This window comes from Patiria miniata, unplaced genomic scaffold, assembly GCF_015706575.1.
Source record: "Patiria miniata isolate m_02_andy unplaced genomic scaffold, ASM1570657v1 HiC_scaffold_16, whole genome shotgun sequence".
In the NCBI taxonomy this organism is placed as follows: domain Eukaryota; kingdom Metazoa; phylum Echinodermata; class Asteroidea; order Valvatida; family Asterinidae; genus Patiria; species Patiria miniata.
Window position 1 is genome coordinate 16592288 of NW_024037054.1, and position 16970 is coordinate 16609257.

The window sequence follows — 16970 nt, forward strand, 5'->3', positions numbered from 1 at the left end:
GTGCAATAAGTCCCATAGCAAGAGCTGTCAGCGCCAGCTGACATGGCTCTCATGTGTCGCGGTCTAAAGGTACCTTAACATGGATGGACTTTGACAAACTATAACTTGTTGGATGGCGGATGAATAGGCCAACAAGCTGACAAATCGGCAAGGCTTGAGACTTGAAACTTTTGGAGTGAGCCCCAGACATAGGTACATGATGCCCCCAGTTTCGTTTTTGTGCAGTAAGTCCCATAGCAAGAGCTGTCAGCGCCAGCCGACATGGCTCTCATGTGTCGCGGTCTAAATGTACCTTAACATGGATGGATTTTGACAAACTATAAATTGTTGGATGGCGGATGAATAGGCCAACAAGCTGACAAATCGGCAAGGCTTCAGACTTGAAACTTTTGGAGTGAGTTCCAGACGTAGATACATGATTCCCCCAGTTTCGTCTTTGTGCAGTAAGTCCCATAGCAAGGGCTGTCAGCGCCAGCCGACATGGCTCTCATGTGTCACAGTCTAAAGGTACCTTAACATGGGTGGAATTTGACAAACTATAACTTGTTGGATAGCAGATGAATAGGCCAACAAGCTGACAAATCGGCAAGGCTTCACACTTGAAACTTTTGGAGTGAGCTCCAGACGTAAGTACATGATGCCCCCAGTTTCGTTTTTGTGCAGTAAGTCCCATAGCAAGGGCTGTCAGCTAGCGGCAGCCGACATGGCTCTCATGTTTCGCGGTCTAAAGGTACCTTAACATGGATGGATTTTGACAAACTATAGCTTGTTGGATAGCGGATGAAAAGGCCAACAGGCTGACAAATCGGCAAGGCTGCACACTTGAAACTTTTGGAGTGAGCCCCAGACGTAAGTACATGATACCCCCAGTTTCGTTTTTGTGCAGTAAGTCCCATAGCAAGGGCTGTCAGCGCCAGCCGACATGGCTCTCATGTGTCGCGGTCTAAAGGTACCTTAACATGGATGGATTTTGACAAACTATAGCTTGTTGGATAGCAGATGAATAGGCCAACACACTGACAAATCGGCAAGGCTTCATGTATTAAGATAAATAGTTTTTCCCATGGGCGTCTCCAGGGTTTTTTCTAGAGGGGGGCAAAACAATTTTTTGCCAAAAATGCTTGTTTTTCTCAACACATTCTCGATTTATCAGTTTTAGAGGGGCAGGGACATTTTGGCCCCCCCCCCTCATTAAATTTACACCACTTTGTCTTCGCGCCTCTTTTTCTTTTTCTTTTTGTTCTTTTTTATCTTCCTTTTTTTTTTTTTTTTTTTTTTTGGCTTTTTCCAGGGTGGGGCAAGTGCCCCCCCCCTTGCCCCCTCCCCCCCTCGCGACGCCCATGGTTATTCCGTTTTATCAGTTTCATTACTTTCATAACAGCGTAACGATCAATGATTTTTGTTTTACAGTTTTACACAAATAACTTTGAAAAACAGCAAAACGGTGAGTATTCAATACAGACTGTTTTTTTTTCTTTTACTTCAGTGTCATAGTCAACAGTCCGTAATGCATTTTGTGGCGGTACTTTTGGTGGGCAAGGCCGGCTGGGGGTGGAAGGGGACCATGCCGTGCACGAAGAAGTGTTACCTCGTCATAATTCGTGCGTGGTCGCCGGGATTGATGCACTCATGCAGATTTATTCCGCGGCCAGTGCCAAACACAGGTCGACTTATTCGTTATAACTCCATAGAAATACATGAAAAAGATTCAGGAACAATAAACCAGGCCACTGAAGAAGGACCGGGTCCGAACGCTTGAGAATTATTTTGGTAAGCACTACTTTGCCGGAACTTGATTTTCTATACCTCCACATAACTTGCATGAAATATTGATAATAATTTATGCACTTAATTCAGACGTAACTAATAATACAAATTAAAGCACGATAAATTTGGCAAAAAGGACACATAAAACATTCCAAAATTGAAATCAGCCTGTACATAATAAAGAAAAACACACAACAAACTTTTTGAAACGAAACACTCCAGGCTAAATTATCAACGCTAAGCCAGTGAATGACTTGATCAAGTCTAAACCAGCCTCGCACGGCGCCCTCGTGTGGTACGAAACCCATTTTCCTTCGGATCTTTCTGCTGATGCAGCGTTCGACCTGTCATCATGCCTGTGGCGTTTGAGAAATAACATCGACCAAACCAAACACAACAACGAATGAACTTGTTGAAACACGCCTTCTGGGTTGCGCGTGTTTTCTGCCGGCGCAGCGCTATAAAACCATCGGTAAACTCACCATTTTCGAGCACATGCAACTGGCATAATCGCACACTAGCCATGCCTAAGAGAAAAGCCTCATCCAGAGTCGCCGACGCGGCCGTGGCAAAGAAAGCTAAAGCCGCTGAGGAGGACCCGGAGTTGAAATACGATGCGGAGTGGAGCGACTACGGGCCCCGGGGAGGGCCCAAGAATCTCCCGCCGGTCTTCGTGCTGAGCGGCCCGTCCATCAAGGGGTCGAAAAAGATAGCTGGGTTCGACATCGATATGACTCTCATTGTGCCCGCCAGTGGACGGACCTTTCCAACAGGTTAGTAACTAATACTTTTCACAATAAAAATGAAATGAAAGTCATTGCTAAATTGAAACTCATTAACAACTGGTGTTTAACATGGTTAACTAAGATAAGATTGTTGCAACCCAACGTAGCCCAGATTGGACGACTTCTTTATTGCATCACGACTGACGTCCAGGGTAAAAATTGTACCACCAAACTCCATAGCAAAAACGTTTAGGCCTATAACAGAATGTCCAGAATTGTGCATGCGCTGGGTTTAGAAAAGGCAAATATGTCTGTGGGCGGCGTGTTGTATACCGAAAATATTAATCAGCAAGTTCTATGCTTTTGTTAAAAACATTTTCAGTACGAACTCCCCACGTGAAGACGTACATGCGCATGCCGTTTGCTGTCGCTTGTTGCTAGGTGTGCATGCACCCGCGTGCATAATCTTCACACATTGAGTTTGTATGGAAAATGTTTTCAAAGGAAAAATGATATTGCCGTTTTTCGGTAAACACTCCGCCGCGCCAGCAGACATATTTGCCTTTTCTAAACCTAGTGCAGGCACAATTCTGTACACGAGGAATATGTACATGTAACCAAAATTTCAGCTTCCTCCGTCATGTAAAAATATGCGAAAAATGTGTTATATAATTTTTTTCGCTATGGCAGGAGAGTTTTATAACCTGGACTCCATTGCGTGTACACAACGGAGTCCAACCTGGGCTACAACCTGACGCTACTTAAGCGGTTGTGTCAAGACACAGAGTCAAGACAATTTTCTAAGTATTTCATAACAAATTTGGAAATGTTTCTTAGTCCAAGAAACATGTCTTTTTTAAATACTAGTCATTTTTGCAAAGACTGGCCTTCATTGAGGCGCCCTACATGTATGAGAAAAAAAAAAAGCAGCGTCAGGTTGCAACATTCTTTCCTTAATTACATTGTATTTCAATAAGTTGAGTCTCCACCCACATAGAAAATCTCTGGCAAAATCCTATGTATTTCCCATTCAAAATACATTTTAAGCTATTTTCTCCTAGAAAATAGGAACAAAATATATTTTATTTCTATTACATCAAAATAAGTAGGGGCCTACATATGTTGCCACTCTATTTTATTTCTATTTTTAAAACTGCACGCTATTTTATGACTATTTTTGGAGACTTAGACATTTTTGTGTGGTCCACAGTCTATAAGTTGTCTATTTTCTGGACACTTACACATGTTTATAAGAACCGCATGGACTATTTATTTGCTATTTTGTGGACATGCTCAGTACAACACAATCTGAAGGCCAAGCACTTAATTTGCATACCAGATAAACATCCTGTGTGTGTGTGGCAAGTTTGAATTTTGTCAGTTGCATTCTGAGAGCCCTTTGTGAAGCACAGCAGCAATAAAGATGTGTGCAATGAATACAGGTCAACTCGTACGCGAACCAACTCGTACGCGACCAACTCGTACGCGGGTCAATTCGTACGCGAACCGACTCGTACGCGGACCGACTCGTACGCGGACCGACTCGTACGCGGACCAACTCGTACGCGGACCAACTCGTACGCGTGAGTTTAGACGATTGGTTTAGCTCACATGGACAGATGAAATTAGGTTCGGTACGGTAGGTCGGCATAATTTTACCTTTTCTGAAAGGTTGAGATTTTCAAATTAAGTGTAGTTAATTTTTGAATCCGCCAGTGCTACCTGTACTTACATTTGCGATTTTTTAGAGAAGAATTCGGCGTTTGTTTGTTTGTTTACAAGTTCGCTTGATTGATTGGGAAGTTGTCTTCGCGATAACCAGTATGATTGGTTCCCGCCGCACCGCGCATTGTATAAAGAATGCAAGATTGAATCGCTTAAACCTGTGTATGCCGCGGTACAATTTCTGGTTGGTTAGACAAGTAAAATGACAAGAAAACACCGATATTTGCGAGGTCTATTGTATAAAAAGGAGCTACTATAAAAAAAGGAATATAGCATCACGCATGCTTATACAGTTGTACGGACAGTGTCCGCCAGTTTTTTGCTTGGGTCAGATAGGTTTTTTAGTCCTATATATCCAAATAATATTTTGTAAAAAAAGAAAAAATGGGGAGTTGATTTTTATTTTTTATATATTTTTTTTATATAATTTCACCGGAAATGCGAGGTTTCTTGGGTCAGAAAATTAATTTTTTGCTTTGGTCCGATTATTTTTTAGTCCTAATTATTAGGTATCCAAATTATATTTTATAAATTAAAGCAATGGGGAGGTGAATTTCATTGATTTTTAAAAATTAGAATTGTATTTAATTGAAAATAATTTTTTTTCTTGGGTCCGAAAATTAATTTTTAGCTTTGGTCCGATAATTTTTAGTCCTTATTATTATGTCTCCAAATTATATTTGTAAAATAAAACAATGGGTAGGTGAATTTGATTTATTTTTAAAAATTTGAATTTTATTTAATATCACTGCAAATGCGTGGTGGCCCTGAAAAGGACCGATTGGGCTTTCAGTTAGACAGTGCAATTGTCTATTCTCTTTTTGAAAATGTGTGGCCCTGAAAAGGGCCGTTTGTTTTTGATTTTGGCCCTGAAAAGGGCCGTTTGTTTTTTTTGTTGGTGTTGGTTGTGCTTTCCTCGTTTACAGGGCTGGTCCATGCAGATGGCTGCATGCTGCTAGGAGAGCCGACGTCTTGATTGTCCCTTGCGCGTAGTCGCCCCACAGCTTGAAGATGCGGCCCTCCAGTTGTCTTGTCTTCCGGCGCTGGTTCCTGCACATTTTCAACTCACGAACCAGAATCATCTGCAGAGTGATGAGCTTGGCCTCGGTGTGGAGCAGCGGGATGAGCTTGTAGAGCTGTAAACCAGCTCTACCAGCTTTACAGTTGAGTCTGCGATGCCAGCCCTCGACATCGTTGTTGGTCCGGATGCTGTGCTGGAAGATGGACCAGTTGGCAGGAGGCCACACGTTGCTGTCTAGCCAGGTCTTCTGCACGTAGTCGAATAGCTGCGTAAGGAGAGGCTCGGTGATCTTGGTCTTCAGCTTGGCAAAGGTCGCTGCGATGTGTTCTTGGGGAAGAAACGGCAGGGACATCAGCTTCCGGATGCAGGCTTGGACTTCTGGATCGGTGGTGTATGGGACAGCTAAGCCAAGACTCTGGCACTGCCTCCAGACAGCCTGCGTCCAGTGGTACAGGCAGCCTTGAATGTGCCGGTCTGGGAACACAGCACGCAGGGCGGCCCACAGTCCAGACTCAAAGTCTGCGACAAACTGCTGGACGTTGCTGCCACGTGAAGGCAGCTCACGCTTGACCGCCCGAAGCACCTTCCGGTAGTCTTTCTTGGTACGGCGAGACATTAAGCAGAAGGCAAGGGGAATCTGCTTCTGCTCGCCGTGCTCGGACTTGATGAAAGCGTGGATGCTGAACATCTGCACGAACGGCCGGTTGACTATCTTGAAAGTTCCATCAAGGTACCAGGTCTTGGCTTGGTCGAGGACTGACGACTGGGTTGGTGTCATGAAGACTAGATGCCTCTCATCGCCGACAGTGATGTCCTTGATCAGGAAGTCCGCTTGGACGAAGTCCATGGCCAACTGGAACTGGAGGTCGGTGGGGTCTTGAGGGCGCTGACCTTGACGGGCTCGGTTTGCTGTACGGACTAAGAGGGATGGCTTAGGGAAGCTGGCGGTTGGAGCGTCAGGGGCAATGCCAGCCATTGCCTCCTCGACGATCACACCAGCAGAGCGGAAGACATCTCTCTTCGATGTGGCCTTAATGGCCGTTGTTACTTCAACGGCCACATGGGCACCGGGGTTTGCTGAATGCGAGTGTTCGGTGTGGGAACCAGCCGTGAAGGTGTCCCCGTTCTGTATAACGGAGACCGGGCAGCGATGGTTCCGACTTCGCAGGCTGCACACCCAGGTGCGCTGTGACGAAGCGGGATTTCGCTGCCATCTCTTGGTGTACTTGTAGCCCCGGTTGTCCACGAGGATGGTTTTCCCTCGCTGGGTCCCACCTTCCAAGACCTTGTACGTGGTGACTTGATCTTGACTGGCGTCTGGAAGTACATCAGGAACGGGTGCGTCGACGATGCTGTTCTCCTCAGGTGGCTGTGGGATTTCAAAACTACAGGAGACATTGAAGGACACAGCCGACTCCTTGTTGCTAGGAAGGACTTGTGGCTCGTCCACATCCATCAGGTCATCAACAACTCCAGATGGAGAAAGCGCCTGAGCTGAAGCTCTGGTACTTTCTCCAACTGGAATTGGTGAATCACTGTCATGAATGGAACAGAGTTCACAATACCACAATCCTAGCTCAGATGAGTCGTCCATGAACCGTTCATAGTCTTCCGAGGAAAACCCGGTGTTACAGGACTGATGTTGCCATCTGTTGCAACGGTCGCAGAGAAGTGCCTTCTGGTTTCTACGGACAGGCAGAGAGCACACAACACAAGGGTACTGCATCTTGATCTTGAATCTTGATCTTGAATCTTGAAAACAGGAACGTCTTGAGAACTGGAACCCGGAACGTCTTGATAGCTTGGGGTAGTTGATACAACTGATTGACTACGTTCCCAGTACAGGTTTATATAGTGAAATTTAAGATCCAGAATGAGCTCACAACATAATACCCCTAATTGATAAAAGATACCAACAAAACCGCTACTATACTAGCGGCAAACATGAAAGCTTTAACACACCCATGTTACCACGTTTACGAAACAATACCCCTAATAGATTAAAGATGCCCGGTGCTCGAGCGCAACATAACACGTACGCGGCGTCACAATCACACTTCAGTGATTCTAGCTGTTGGCTTTCTGAGGCAGCGGGAAAGCGCACTAGGCATAGGGTGGAGTGGACTCGGGGAAAGCACTGAAGTTAGATAACAGTTTGACATTTTTGAAATCAAGGGAAAAATAATGATAGACACAATGTTTTTTTCATTTTATCCCGGACCATCGCATCAAATTAATACTGGCCATCATATATTTTGTTATGCTGCAAACAGATTTAAAATGGCTCAAAGGATAGAATTAAAAAGGAGAGGAAATGAAAATGGAGAGGGCAGGGAAGGCTGGGGAAGAACAATAATACAAAAAAAGGAGACAACAATTACATTGGGGCGGAATGTGCAGGGTTCGACCTCAACTTCTTTTGTTCACTAGCCAGCCGGGCTACTGGCCCACGGGCATTTCTACTAGCCCGCATTTTGTTCTTATCTGAGATACAAAATGGCGTATTTTCAAGTGCAATTCTGAGGGAATTTTGTTGGTGTTTTTGATTAACAGATCAGATAATTTAATCCTTTAAAACAGTTGATAATTAGACACAAATTAAAGGGGTTTCCTTTTTGAATTTTATGATTTTTTTCTTTCTGTTCGTTGATCTTTGCCGTATCCCAATAATTTTTCACTCGCACGCCGGCCTGGTTAAGGAATAGTTTGTCTAGCCCCGGCCGCCGCTGTTTTGACAAGCATTTGGTTAGCGGGCTATACCGCTAATTTCGAACCCTGATGTGTTATGTGTTATACCTCCATGGTTATACCAAGCATTTCAGTTGTAAATAGAAATTGCGGATGTCCCCGCGTGTCTCCTTTTTAATTGATCAATGGTTGTGAACCACAATGAAAGTTGAGTGACAGGCAGTTGACAAGTCTGATCGATCTCTTTTGATCTTCTAAACCCGCCGGTTCTTTTAGGACACCGAACCGCGAGAACAGATCCATGGTAGTCCAGAGCGTTGCAATTGGGTCAGTTTGACAATGGTGACAATTAAGTGACTGGTACATTGATTAAAAAAACACGAAAAATGCAACTGGTATATCGTTGCATTAATATATGGAATTAAATTTGACGTGACAAGGCTACAGGTATGCACAAAACGATACAACACTCGTCTAACTACAAAAATCAGTTACTTTATTATCATCATTCACTGGTTCACTCCCAATCACACACAACGGTCACACATTGAACTACGGACTACCCGTCACACTATTCACAGGTATGCACAAAACGATACAACACATGTCTAACTACAAAAATCAGTTACTTTATTATCATCATTCACGGGTTCACTCCCAATCACACACAACGGTCACACATTGAACTACGGACTACCCATCACACTATTCCCAAATTCTTCCCAACCATGCCAACCCAATCCTCGAAACCACTCCTAAAACGGCCCGCGTACGAGTTGGTTCGCGTACGAGTTGGCTCGCGTACGAGTTGGCACGCATACAAGTTGGTTCGCGTACGAGTTGACTCGCGTATGAGTTGACCAATCCGCGTACGAGTTGACTCGCGTACGAGTTGGTTCGCGTACGAGTTGACCTGTTTCCTGTGCAATGGGGCAAGTACATGTATATCTGGGGTTAAAATGCTTCCAAATCACTGTAATGGAGTGACAAGTGCACCACATGGTTAGTAGATTTTCCAGGACAATTATGAGTAACATTCCTGTACCTTTTCAAGCTGTATTTTGCTGAAAAAGCACGTACGCCCGTAGCATGTTGAACCAAACTGTTTTAATAACTCGATGGTGCATGATGTGTGTAATTGTTAATTGTTTGGACACTGTGTTGTCACAGCATTACTACTGTTCATGGTACTAGACTTATTCGCAATTATTCCATTCTTATGCAGTCATATTGCTTGCTCACTTCATGTATGTTTGGGGACTAATGCTGAAGATGCTTATTGTCCACATGCAATGACATGGACATGTGTACAATTAACATGTAGTGTCCACGTATTATAGAACAGTTGTTTGGACAGACGCCATTTTGTATTTTTTAAAAATAGTATTTTTTTTAAATAGCATGCTATTTTACCTCTATTTTACCTCTATTTTTTAAGAAGATATTTTTTCACTATTCTATTTTTTTTGGCTATTTTGGGGGGTGGCGAAATACAATGAAAAAAAAATAGATTTAAAAAAATGTATTTTCAATAGGAAATAAATAATTTTTTTCTCTACTTTATTTCGACCTGGGCACTGCTAAAAAGATTTTCTGACATTCATTATTTAAGAAATTCTTGTTTAATTTAAACTATTTAAATAATTTTAACTATTTTATGTATCACTCACTGGAAAATAGGTTTAGCATTTGCTTAGGGAGAGTGAGACAGTGCTTTCTTCAAATGAGATTTTTGGAATGAATGAATTTAAGTGGAATATCGAAAAATCATACTTAACAAAGACCTATATAAATATGTGATCTCAAGAATGCTCAACTGGCGTTGTACAAACTGAAGTTCTGTTGTCATGTAGGCCTATAGCTTTTATTACTGGTCTCTTTTATCAATATCATGTTTATTGTCAATTAGTTGAGCACAGGTGTAGCAAAGGTCACAGTCAGTATGTGTCTTTGTGTTACTTAACAATGTTGATTTGTATTGAACATTCCAGTCATCAGCTTCCCAGGGTTGAAGAATATATATATTTTTTTGGACATAAACAATAACAGGACCAAGTGACTGGAAATTCATGAACGACAAAGTCAAGCCCAAGTTGCAATCGGAACACGAAGCAGGCTACAAGATTGTGTTTTTCACCAACCAGCGCGGCATGGAGAAGGATCACACCTCGCCAGATGGTTGGAAAGGGAAAGTCAAAAAGATCATCAATGAGCTGAATATTCCAGTTCAGGTATGACAACTAAATGTGAGCCAAAACAAGTTGAGTTTTGCTTTTTTGAATCTCAAAGCATAGGCCTACAATTGTAAAAGAAAAAAAAAACCTACTGTAAAAAAACTACCTCTCTCAATATACAGGCTGGTCACCAACCATGTACCAGAAACCAAGGCTGTGGATTATTACATTACACCGTATAACTTGCAAAGCCTGTTGAAGTGGTTTGGTACATGTGGGTGCAGACCAGTAAATCGGTCCGAAATTGCCTACGCCGGCCAAATCACGATTTGCATGCCCTCAAAATCTTCAGTATTTGAGCATGCTGGGGGCCATGAACTTGAGGGTTTGTAAAAAATATGGGTGGAAGCCGTGCACAGGACTGGAAGCTTGCAGTTCTGTGTAATTTGGATGTAATTTGGACCCTAAAAGCGCTCTATTTTGCAATGGAGTGTAGGCATCGTTTTTCAAAATGGCGATGGGCTTCAGGACTATTTTCAGGGGTGATCATCTTCAGATGGAAATTTCTCCTAAAAGTCATCAGTTGACCCCCCGAAAATTGAAAAGAAAATGAAAGATGATGAAATAAGCTTTAATTTGATGTGTGTCTCGAACACCTTGGAGAGTTGTGAGTATTTTTCCCGAATTTTTGAAGTGGGAGCATTTACCATTGGGGTCTATGGAAGTTTATTTACTGGTCTGCTACCTACATGTATGTAGGGTGACCATGACTACTGGTTCAGCTTGCCTATAGCAGCCATTTTAAAGGGTGATGCCTTTGTTTGGCTGGAATGCATGAGTGAACCTTTTGTGCACTCATTGTTATTGAGCTAAATCCATCATTGACAGGCACATCATTAGTATCAATGTCAGTCAAGGCTTGGTACCCTCAGTAAATGTACCCTTAATGCAGGGTTGAAATTCTTCAAGTGTAAAACGATGCATGTTTTCAACCCTGCGTCAACCCTGAGATTTGTCTAGTGTGAAAAGGGCTATTGACATCTATCGATGTCAGTCAAGGCATGGTACCGGTACCCTCAGTTAACATGTACTTACCACAGCCTGTCAATTGACGCAATTAAAAGGCCAAATTACAGACCTGTTAAAATCTGTCACCTGATATATTTTGTAGGCCTTTAGGGTAAATCTCTGCAGATTGTCACCGAGAGAGAAAGGGTTAGCTAAATTATTCGAAAATTGTACAGCCCTAGTGGGCATCACGCGTAAACATGTACATGTACGAACATTTCAGTTTGTTGGATTTTTGATTTGACATCAGTGCCGTGATTGGTCAAAGCATCACAGAGTCGGGCTTAACGGATCAGTCTATCAAACCTCTGAACTCAACTTGTCTGCACACAGGTCTTTGTTGCTACGGGCGAAAACGACATGCGTAAACCGGGCACCAAAATGTGGGACCTGATGGTGAAAGACCACAATAAAGGCATCAAGCCCGACATGTCGGAGTCCTACTACGTTGGCGACGCGGCCGGCCGAGCCAAGGATTGGGCTCCGGGCAAAAAGAAGGACTTCTCATGTGGAGACCGGATGTTTGCGGCAAATGTGGGCATCAAGTTTATGACACCTGAGGAGTATTTTTATGATGAGAAGCCCGCCCCTTTCAGTTGGTATTCCATCGATCCGGCAGAGGTGATCAAGACTTCAAAGGAGAAGCGCAAGGATAGTTATCACTCAAAGGTAAAGAAATGAAACAGAACATATAGATGTTTGAATTGGCAAGTGTTTAACCCATAATTAGCACAGATCTGCACTACAATACAGGGTGAGTAAAAAACCTCCGAAACCCAAATGGCAGGACCAAGTTTTGAATTAAATTTGTCTGTAGCACTTTCCAAAGCTAGGATATGAAAGCCCAGTCATTAAGCTTTCTTTTAGTACAAGAATCCTTCAAATCATTCTTGGACTTTTTAAGTTACAGAATTTTGAACACAAACACCATTTTAAATTTCTGTCCACGGATCCCCATGCATCTTTAAACTAATAGCATTTAAACAATAATTTTGTCAGTTACTTTAAGGAGAGCTGCAAAATGATCTACATATGTACTCTACCTTTAAGGCCTGACTTGTAATTTAACTTGGGATTTACTCGCATCTGAATGGATTACAACTTTCAGTTGTACAATCTGATTCGCTAAGGTGGCTGAGGCTGATGTCAATGCAGAAGTGCCAGGTTGAGAGGAGGCGCATTTGTCACAAAATAGAACCCACCCCACATAACTGTTCCAGATAGGGCAATAAGCCCCGCCCACCTTTGGTTTTTGAACACAGAGCTTGTCATTGAGCAATTGGGTACCAGGGTCACCTGATCTGAAGTCATGATCTAATTATTCAATTTGCACTGTCTGATTGACACATCAGGAAGGGTCCCAGTAGCCCCAAAATATAAAAAGAATTTCCCTTTCTACATGTATATTGACATTACTTAGGGACATTACAGTATTTGGAAGATACACGTACGTTCAAATCTCTGGCGAATCATTCAGTAAAATTGTCCTAAACTTTGACTTTTGACCTTTGCAGGACAAGGAACTGATCATCATGGTTGGCATTCCTGCATCGGGCAAGAGCAGTTTTGTCCGGAAGTATCTCCTGCCCCACGGCTATTCGCACGTCAACCGTGACACGCTGAACACCCCAGCAAAGTGCATTGCGGCGACGAAGGAAGCCATCAAAAGTGGGAAAAGCGTGGTCGTGGACAACACGAACCCTTCAAAGGCAGCCCGGTCAGATTACATAGATCTCGCCAAGAATGCCAGTAAGTGCTTGGAGTTTTGCACATTGCAACTTTCAGTGTTGTACATTTGTACTTGTGATGTACATGAATACCACAACCTGGTCACAAATAAATCACCAGCAATAAGTCCTGCAATATATATAGTCAAACTCCCAACTTCCAACTCCAGCTCCGATCAAGGCCTGTTTGATCTAATATGATCTGATGAAAAGCTGAAAATTCAGCTATAATGGTGAGCATTGCTTTAACTTATTTTCATCTACATGCATATGAACAATATCAGCAGATAAAACGCCTTAATTGTCACAGTTAAGTTGAATAGGTTAGGAGTTGACTTGGGATTGGATGACTTGTGATTGACTTGTAATGACTTTTGATCTGTCGCAACCCTAACCCTGCTGAATCCAACAGGATCCAACTATATCATAAACCTGTTGGAGCCTGTTGGATTGAGCAGTAAACCACTTGTACAAATGCACATGTACATATTCAGAGTCAGATCTGTTGGGCAGCACTGTAAATAACGCAAGTTACATGTAGGACTCTGTTGGATCCAGCAGGCATTAACATTAGGCACAGTTGGATTCTGTTGGATTGAGCAGTAAGTAAACATTGGACTCTGTTGGATTTAGCAGGGTAGTCTTGAGGAATCCAGGGGGTGTTAATCGTTAAGCCTTTCAGTGCTTCATGAAATTTGCTATCAGTTTCTGATGCGACAAAGTGACTGACACCTTGGGCCAAGTAAATAAAGAAACCAGATTCCCACCGACCTCCTTTTTCTTTAATCATACATTTGCAGTATTATCTGTCATATTTATTTCCAGCAAAATTGTAGCTATATATTTGCAAATCTGGTTGAAATTCTGGTAGAAAGGGTGACAGCTCCTTTGAACACAAAAGATTTAGAAAAATGTTCAAGAAAATGGAAGAATACATCCTCCATCTTGGAAAATACGCCATCTTGGTGAAAAAAAAAAGAGGAAATGGCCAGTTGAGAATCTAGAGTTTTTTTTCTTGGCCTAACAATATGCATAACATCAGTGACAGTCCTGAGATTTTATATTTTCCAAATTGTCATTTAGAGTACAAGGTTCGCTGCTTTGTGGTGGATACCCCCAAGGAGATAGCCCACCACCTGAACTACATGCGGCAGACGCAGACCAACGGCAAAGTGCGCCGCATCCCCAAGGTCGCCTACAACGTCTACAAGAAGAACTACGAAGAGCCCCAGAAGGCCGAGAAGATTGACGAGATTGTTAAGATCCCGTTTGAGCCCACGTTTGAGGGAGCTAAAGATAAAGAGCTGTTCCTGCAGTGGACTGGGGAATAAGGTAATAAGATCGTGGGCAATAGGCTGTGTCTGTGGCTGCGGCTTGCCATTACACGTTTGTCTATGGACAGTGATGAAAGTGACTTAAGCCGCTTCCAATAGACAGTACATTACTGTCAGTCGTAGCCAAGTAATTCAGACATAGCCATAGTTCCATGGAAGCCATGGCCATTCACTAGATGCTGGAATTAATGTCCTGCCAATAGTTTCTAACAGTGTTGTAGTACTCATACTTGGTACTCGTACTCGAGTACTACTCGAGTACTTTTTTCAGAGTACTCGTACTCGAATGTCAAAGTACGCGTACTCGACATGTCGAAATTGCACTCGATCATCAAAGTACTCGTACTCGAAAAAAAAAGAAAAAAAGAGAAAGGTTAACTTACCACGGCCTTATTTTATCGATACTTTCAGTTTGAAATGGTTGATTGGCTTGCGGAGAAATCAAAGTTTCCTGATATTCCTCTGTGTGCGTCCGGACAAACACACTTACATGTAGATAGCCCAGAGTGGGTCTGTATATCGGTCTGACTGGGCCTGGGCCAATGTACTCATACTTGTACTCGGAAGTACAAGTACTCGTACTCGGAGACCTGTACCTGTACTTGGAGGTACTCGTACGGTACTCAGCAACGTAAGTACTCGGCAGTACTCGGTACTCGGAAAAAAAGTACTCGACTACAACACAGTGTATACATTTACATGTAACATGGTTTGAGGGAAGTACTGCAAAAGTACTGTTCCTGAGCCATCGGCTTTATATTTAATCAAATTTTAAGAAAAAGACAATGGGCAATAAGCGCCTTGATTTTTTTAACCTTCATGCAATTTGAATACTTTTAGTCTTTAAATGGTATCATAATAATCAAATTTAAATATTTTTCAGCATGAAATTTTTGTAGCGTCTAAAAATAGTGCTTTACATATTATAAGACTGTCACTCAGAATATAATAGTTTCATATTTCAATCATTTTTACTAATAAATGAAATCAGTGTTTTTAGATACTATACATGTACATATAGCTATGATGATAATTATTACAATTAGGAACTAAATTATAAATTATATATAAATCATATGGTGACTTATTCAATAGTATATTTGTGACCTGTCATCACAAAGTGAGCTGGAAATTGTCATTTTGCAGTGCAGTGTGACAGAGCCAAAATTTGTGGTTGATTTTTTTGTTTTCAGGTGAACCTTAATCTGTAAGTCATTTTCTACCTTTCTCAAATTTGTTTTGTCCTGTAAACATAATTTAAAACCTGTTTCATCCCATACATGTATTATGAGTTGACTGTGCATTCACTGTAACACAACTACAAGATATTAAATGCCATTTTCTCAAGAATTAGTTTTACCACTTCAAGTAAGTTGGTGGTCTTTACATGTATTTCTGTTACTGAGCCCAGTACCCCTTAATATTGTATACCATTGGAAAGTTTGTGTTCTGCAGAATATAGATGTATAAATACGGTGTATCTCAATTCTTCAAAAGTTGGAGTTTACGCTCATTTTGTGATGACAGGTCATACATGTAAATTTATGAACTGCTCATAACCAGTGATCATTGGTGCTCAAAGCACTATATTATCATTACCCCTACTCATCGGGCATGTAAAACATGCCTTACACCATATTTATCTTTTACTCATGGGTTGGGAGAAGCAATTTGTGACAATGTGTCTTGCCCAAGGACATGTATGCATTGCAAAACTACACGGGGGTTGAACTTGCAATTTTTAGAATTACATGTAGGCTACATGATCTTACGATTAATACAAGCTCTGTGGATGAGTGTTAAGGACACCTGCACTAGTAAGCAGGAGGTCGTGGATTCGAGTCCCACCCGAGCAAACTTATGAATTTTTGTCCACATGCTTTCAAAAATGTAAACAATGTGCTGTGGTTATACATTACTCTGGTGAAGGGCAAAACCAGTATTAAATTTCACAAAAATGCTTAAACATGTGGCCTTTTCAATTAAATCCTGCACATATTTTTGTATATTTTGAATGATCAACTGAAATTTTAACTGAAATAAACCAAATTTAATATAATAATTGAAAGCATATTTTAATTTAATAATAAGCATTTTATTTCTGTGTTAGTGATAACTTTTTTAGTTGTAAGGTTGTAAGGTACGTGCCATTCCTGACTGGCTGGTTGTACCTGTAGCTTATTTTCTAATAAAATAGCAGTAGCGAATTTAAGAACTTATTCTTTGAGTTTAGAACTTACTTATTAGTGTCTGTTGCCATTCATAAAACTCTTTATCACAAGATAATTCAATCTGAGTATCAACACATCTCATCCGCCATGCAAAGCTTCAAGTCATATATACATGTGTACTTTTAAAGCCAATGGTAAAGTGTAGAGGTTATAAATTAAACCTACACACGAAGTTTCATTTTTTAGGCCCACCCTTTCCATTTGGACATGAATGAAAACCTTAACACTGCAAATCAATATGAGTTTTCTGTCCTTCACGAGTTGCGATAATTTTGACATGCCTTTCCCACACCTTTCCGAACCGCAATCTTAGCACGAAAATCTAAAACCACAAAATTTAATAACTAAAATTGTATAATTTCATGTTGTCACTAGATCAATGTTTTTTGAAGTGCTTTTTTTTTTGAAGAAGCTTGTGAGATGTTTTACAAAGTATGAAGAACTGGTACCCCCCCCAAAAAAAATGGGCATGTAGACTATATGTAAAGTATTACAAATTGGTTGAAGTCT

General features: G+C 41.6%; 1 protein-coding gene across 1 annotated transcript; it reads left to right on the plus strand.

Moving 5' to 3' along the window:
• The first annotated feature begins 2023 nt into the window (after positions 1–2023).
• Positions 2024–14575, plus strand: LOC119723132 (bifunctional polynucleotide phosphatase/kinase-like). The gene is made up of 5 exons (XM_038193680.1): positions 2024–2540; positions 9976–10157; positions 11502–11837; positions 12683–12917; positions 13979–14575. Exons 1-5 carry the CDS (start codon positions 2171–2173, stop codon positions 14224–14226), a joined length of 1371 nt encoding a protein of 456 aa, XP_038049608.1. The 5' UTR covers positions 2024–2170; the 3' UTR covers positions 14227–14575.
• Positions 14576–16970: the final 2395 nt, after the last annotated feature.

Excerpts from the sequence above, each read along its gene's own strand:
- LOC119723132 (XM_038193680.1), top strand. The coding sequence starts at position 2,171 with ATGAACTTGTTGAAACACGCCTTCTGGGTTGCGCGTGTTTTCTGCCGG. Across the intron at positions 2,541-9,975 it reads TGGACGGACCTTTCCAACAG|GACCAAGTGACTGGAAATTC; the intron begins GTTAGTAACTAA and ends AAACAATAACAG. Across the intron at positions 10,158-11,501 it reads AGCTGAATATTCCAGTTCAG|GTCTTTGTTGCTACGGGCGA; the intron begins GTATGACAACTA and ends GTCTGCACACAG.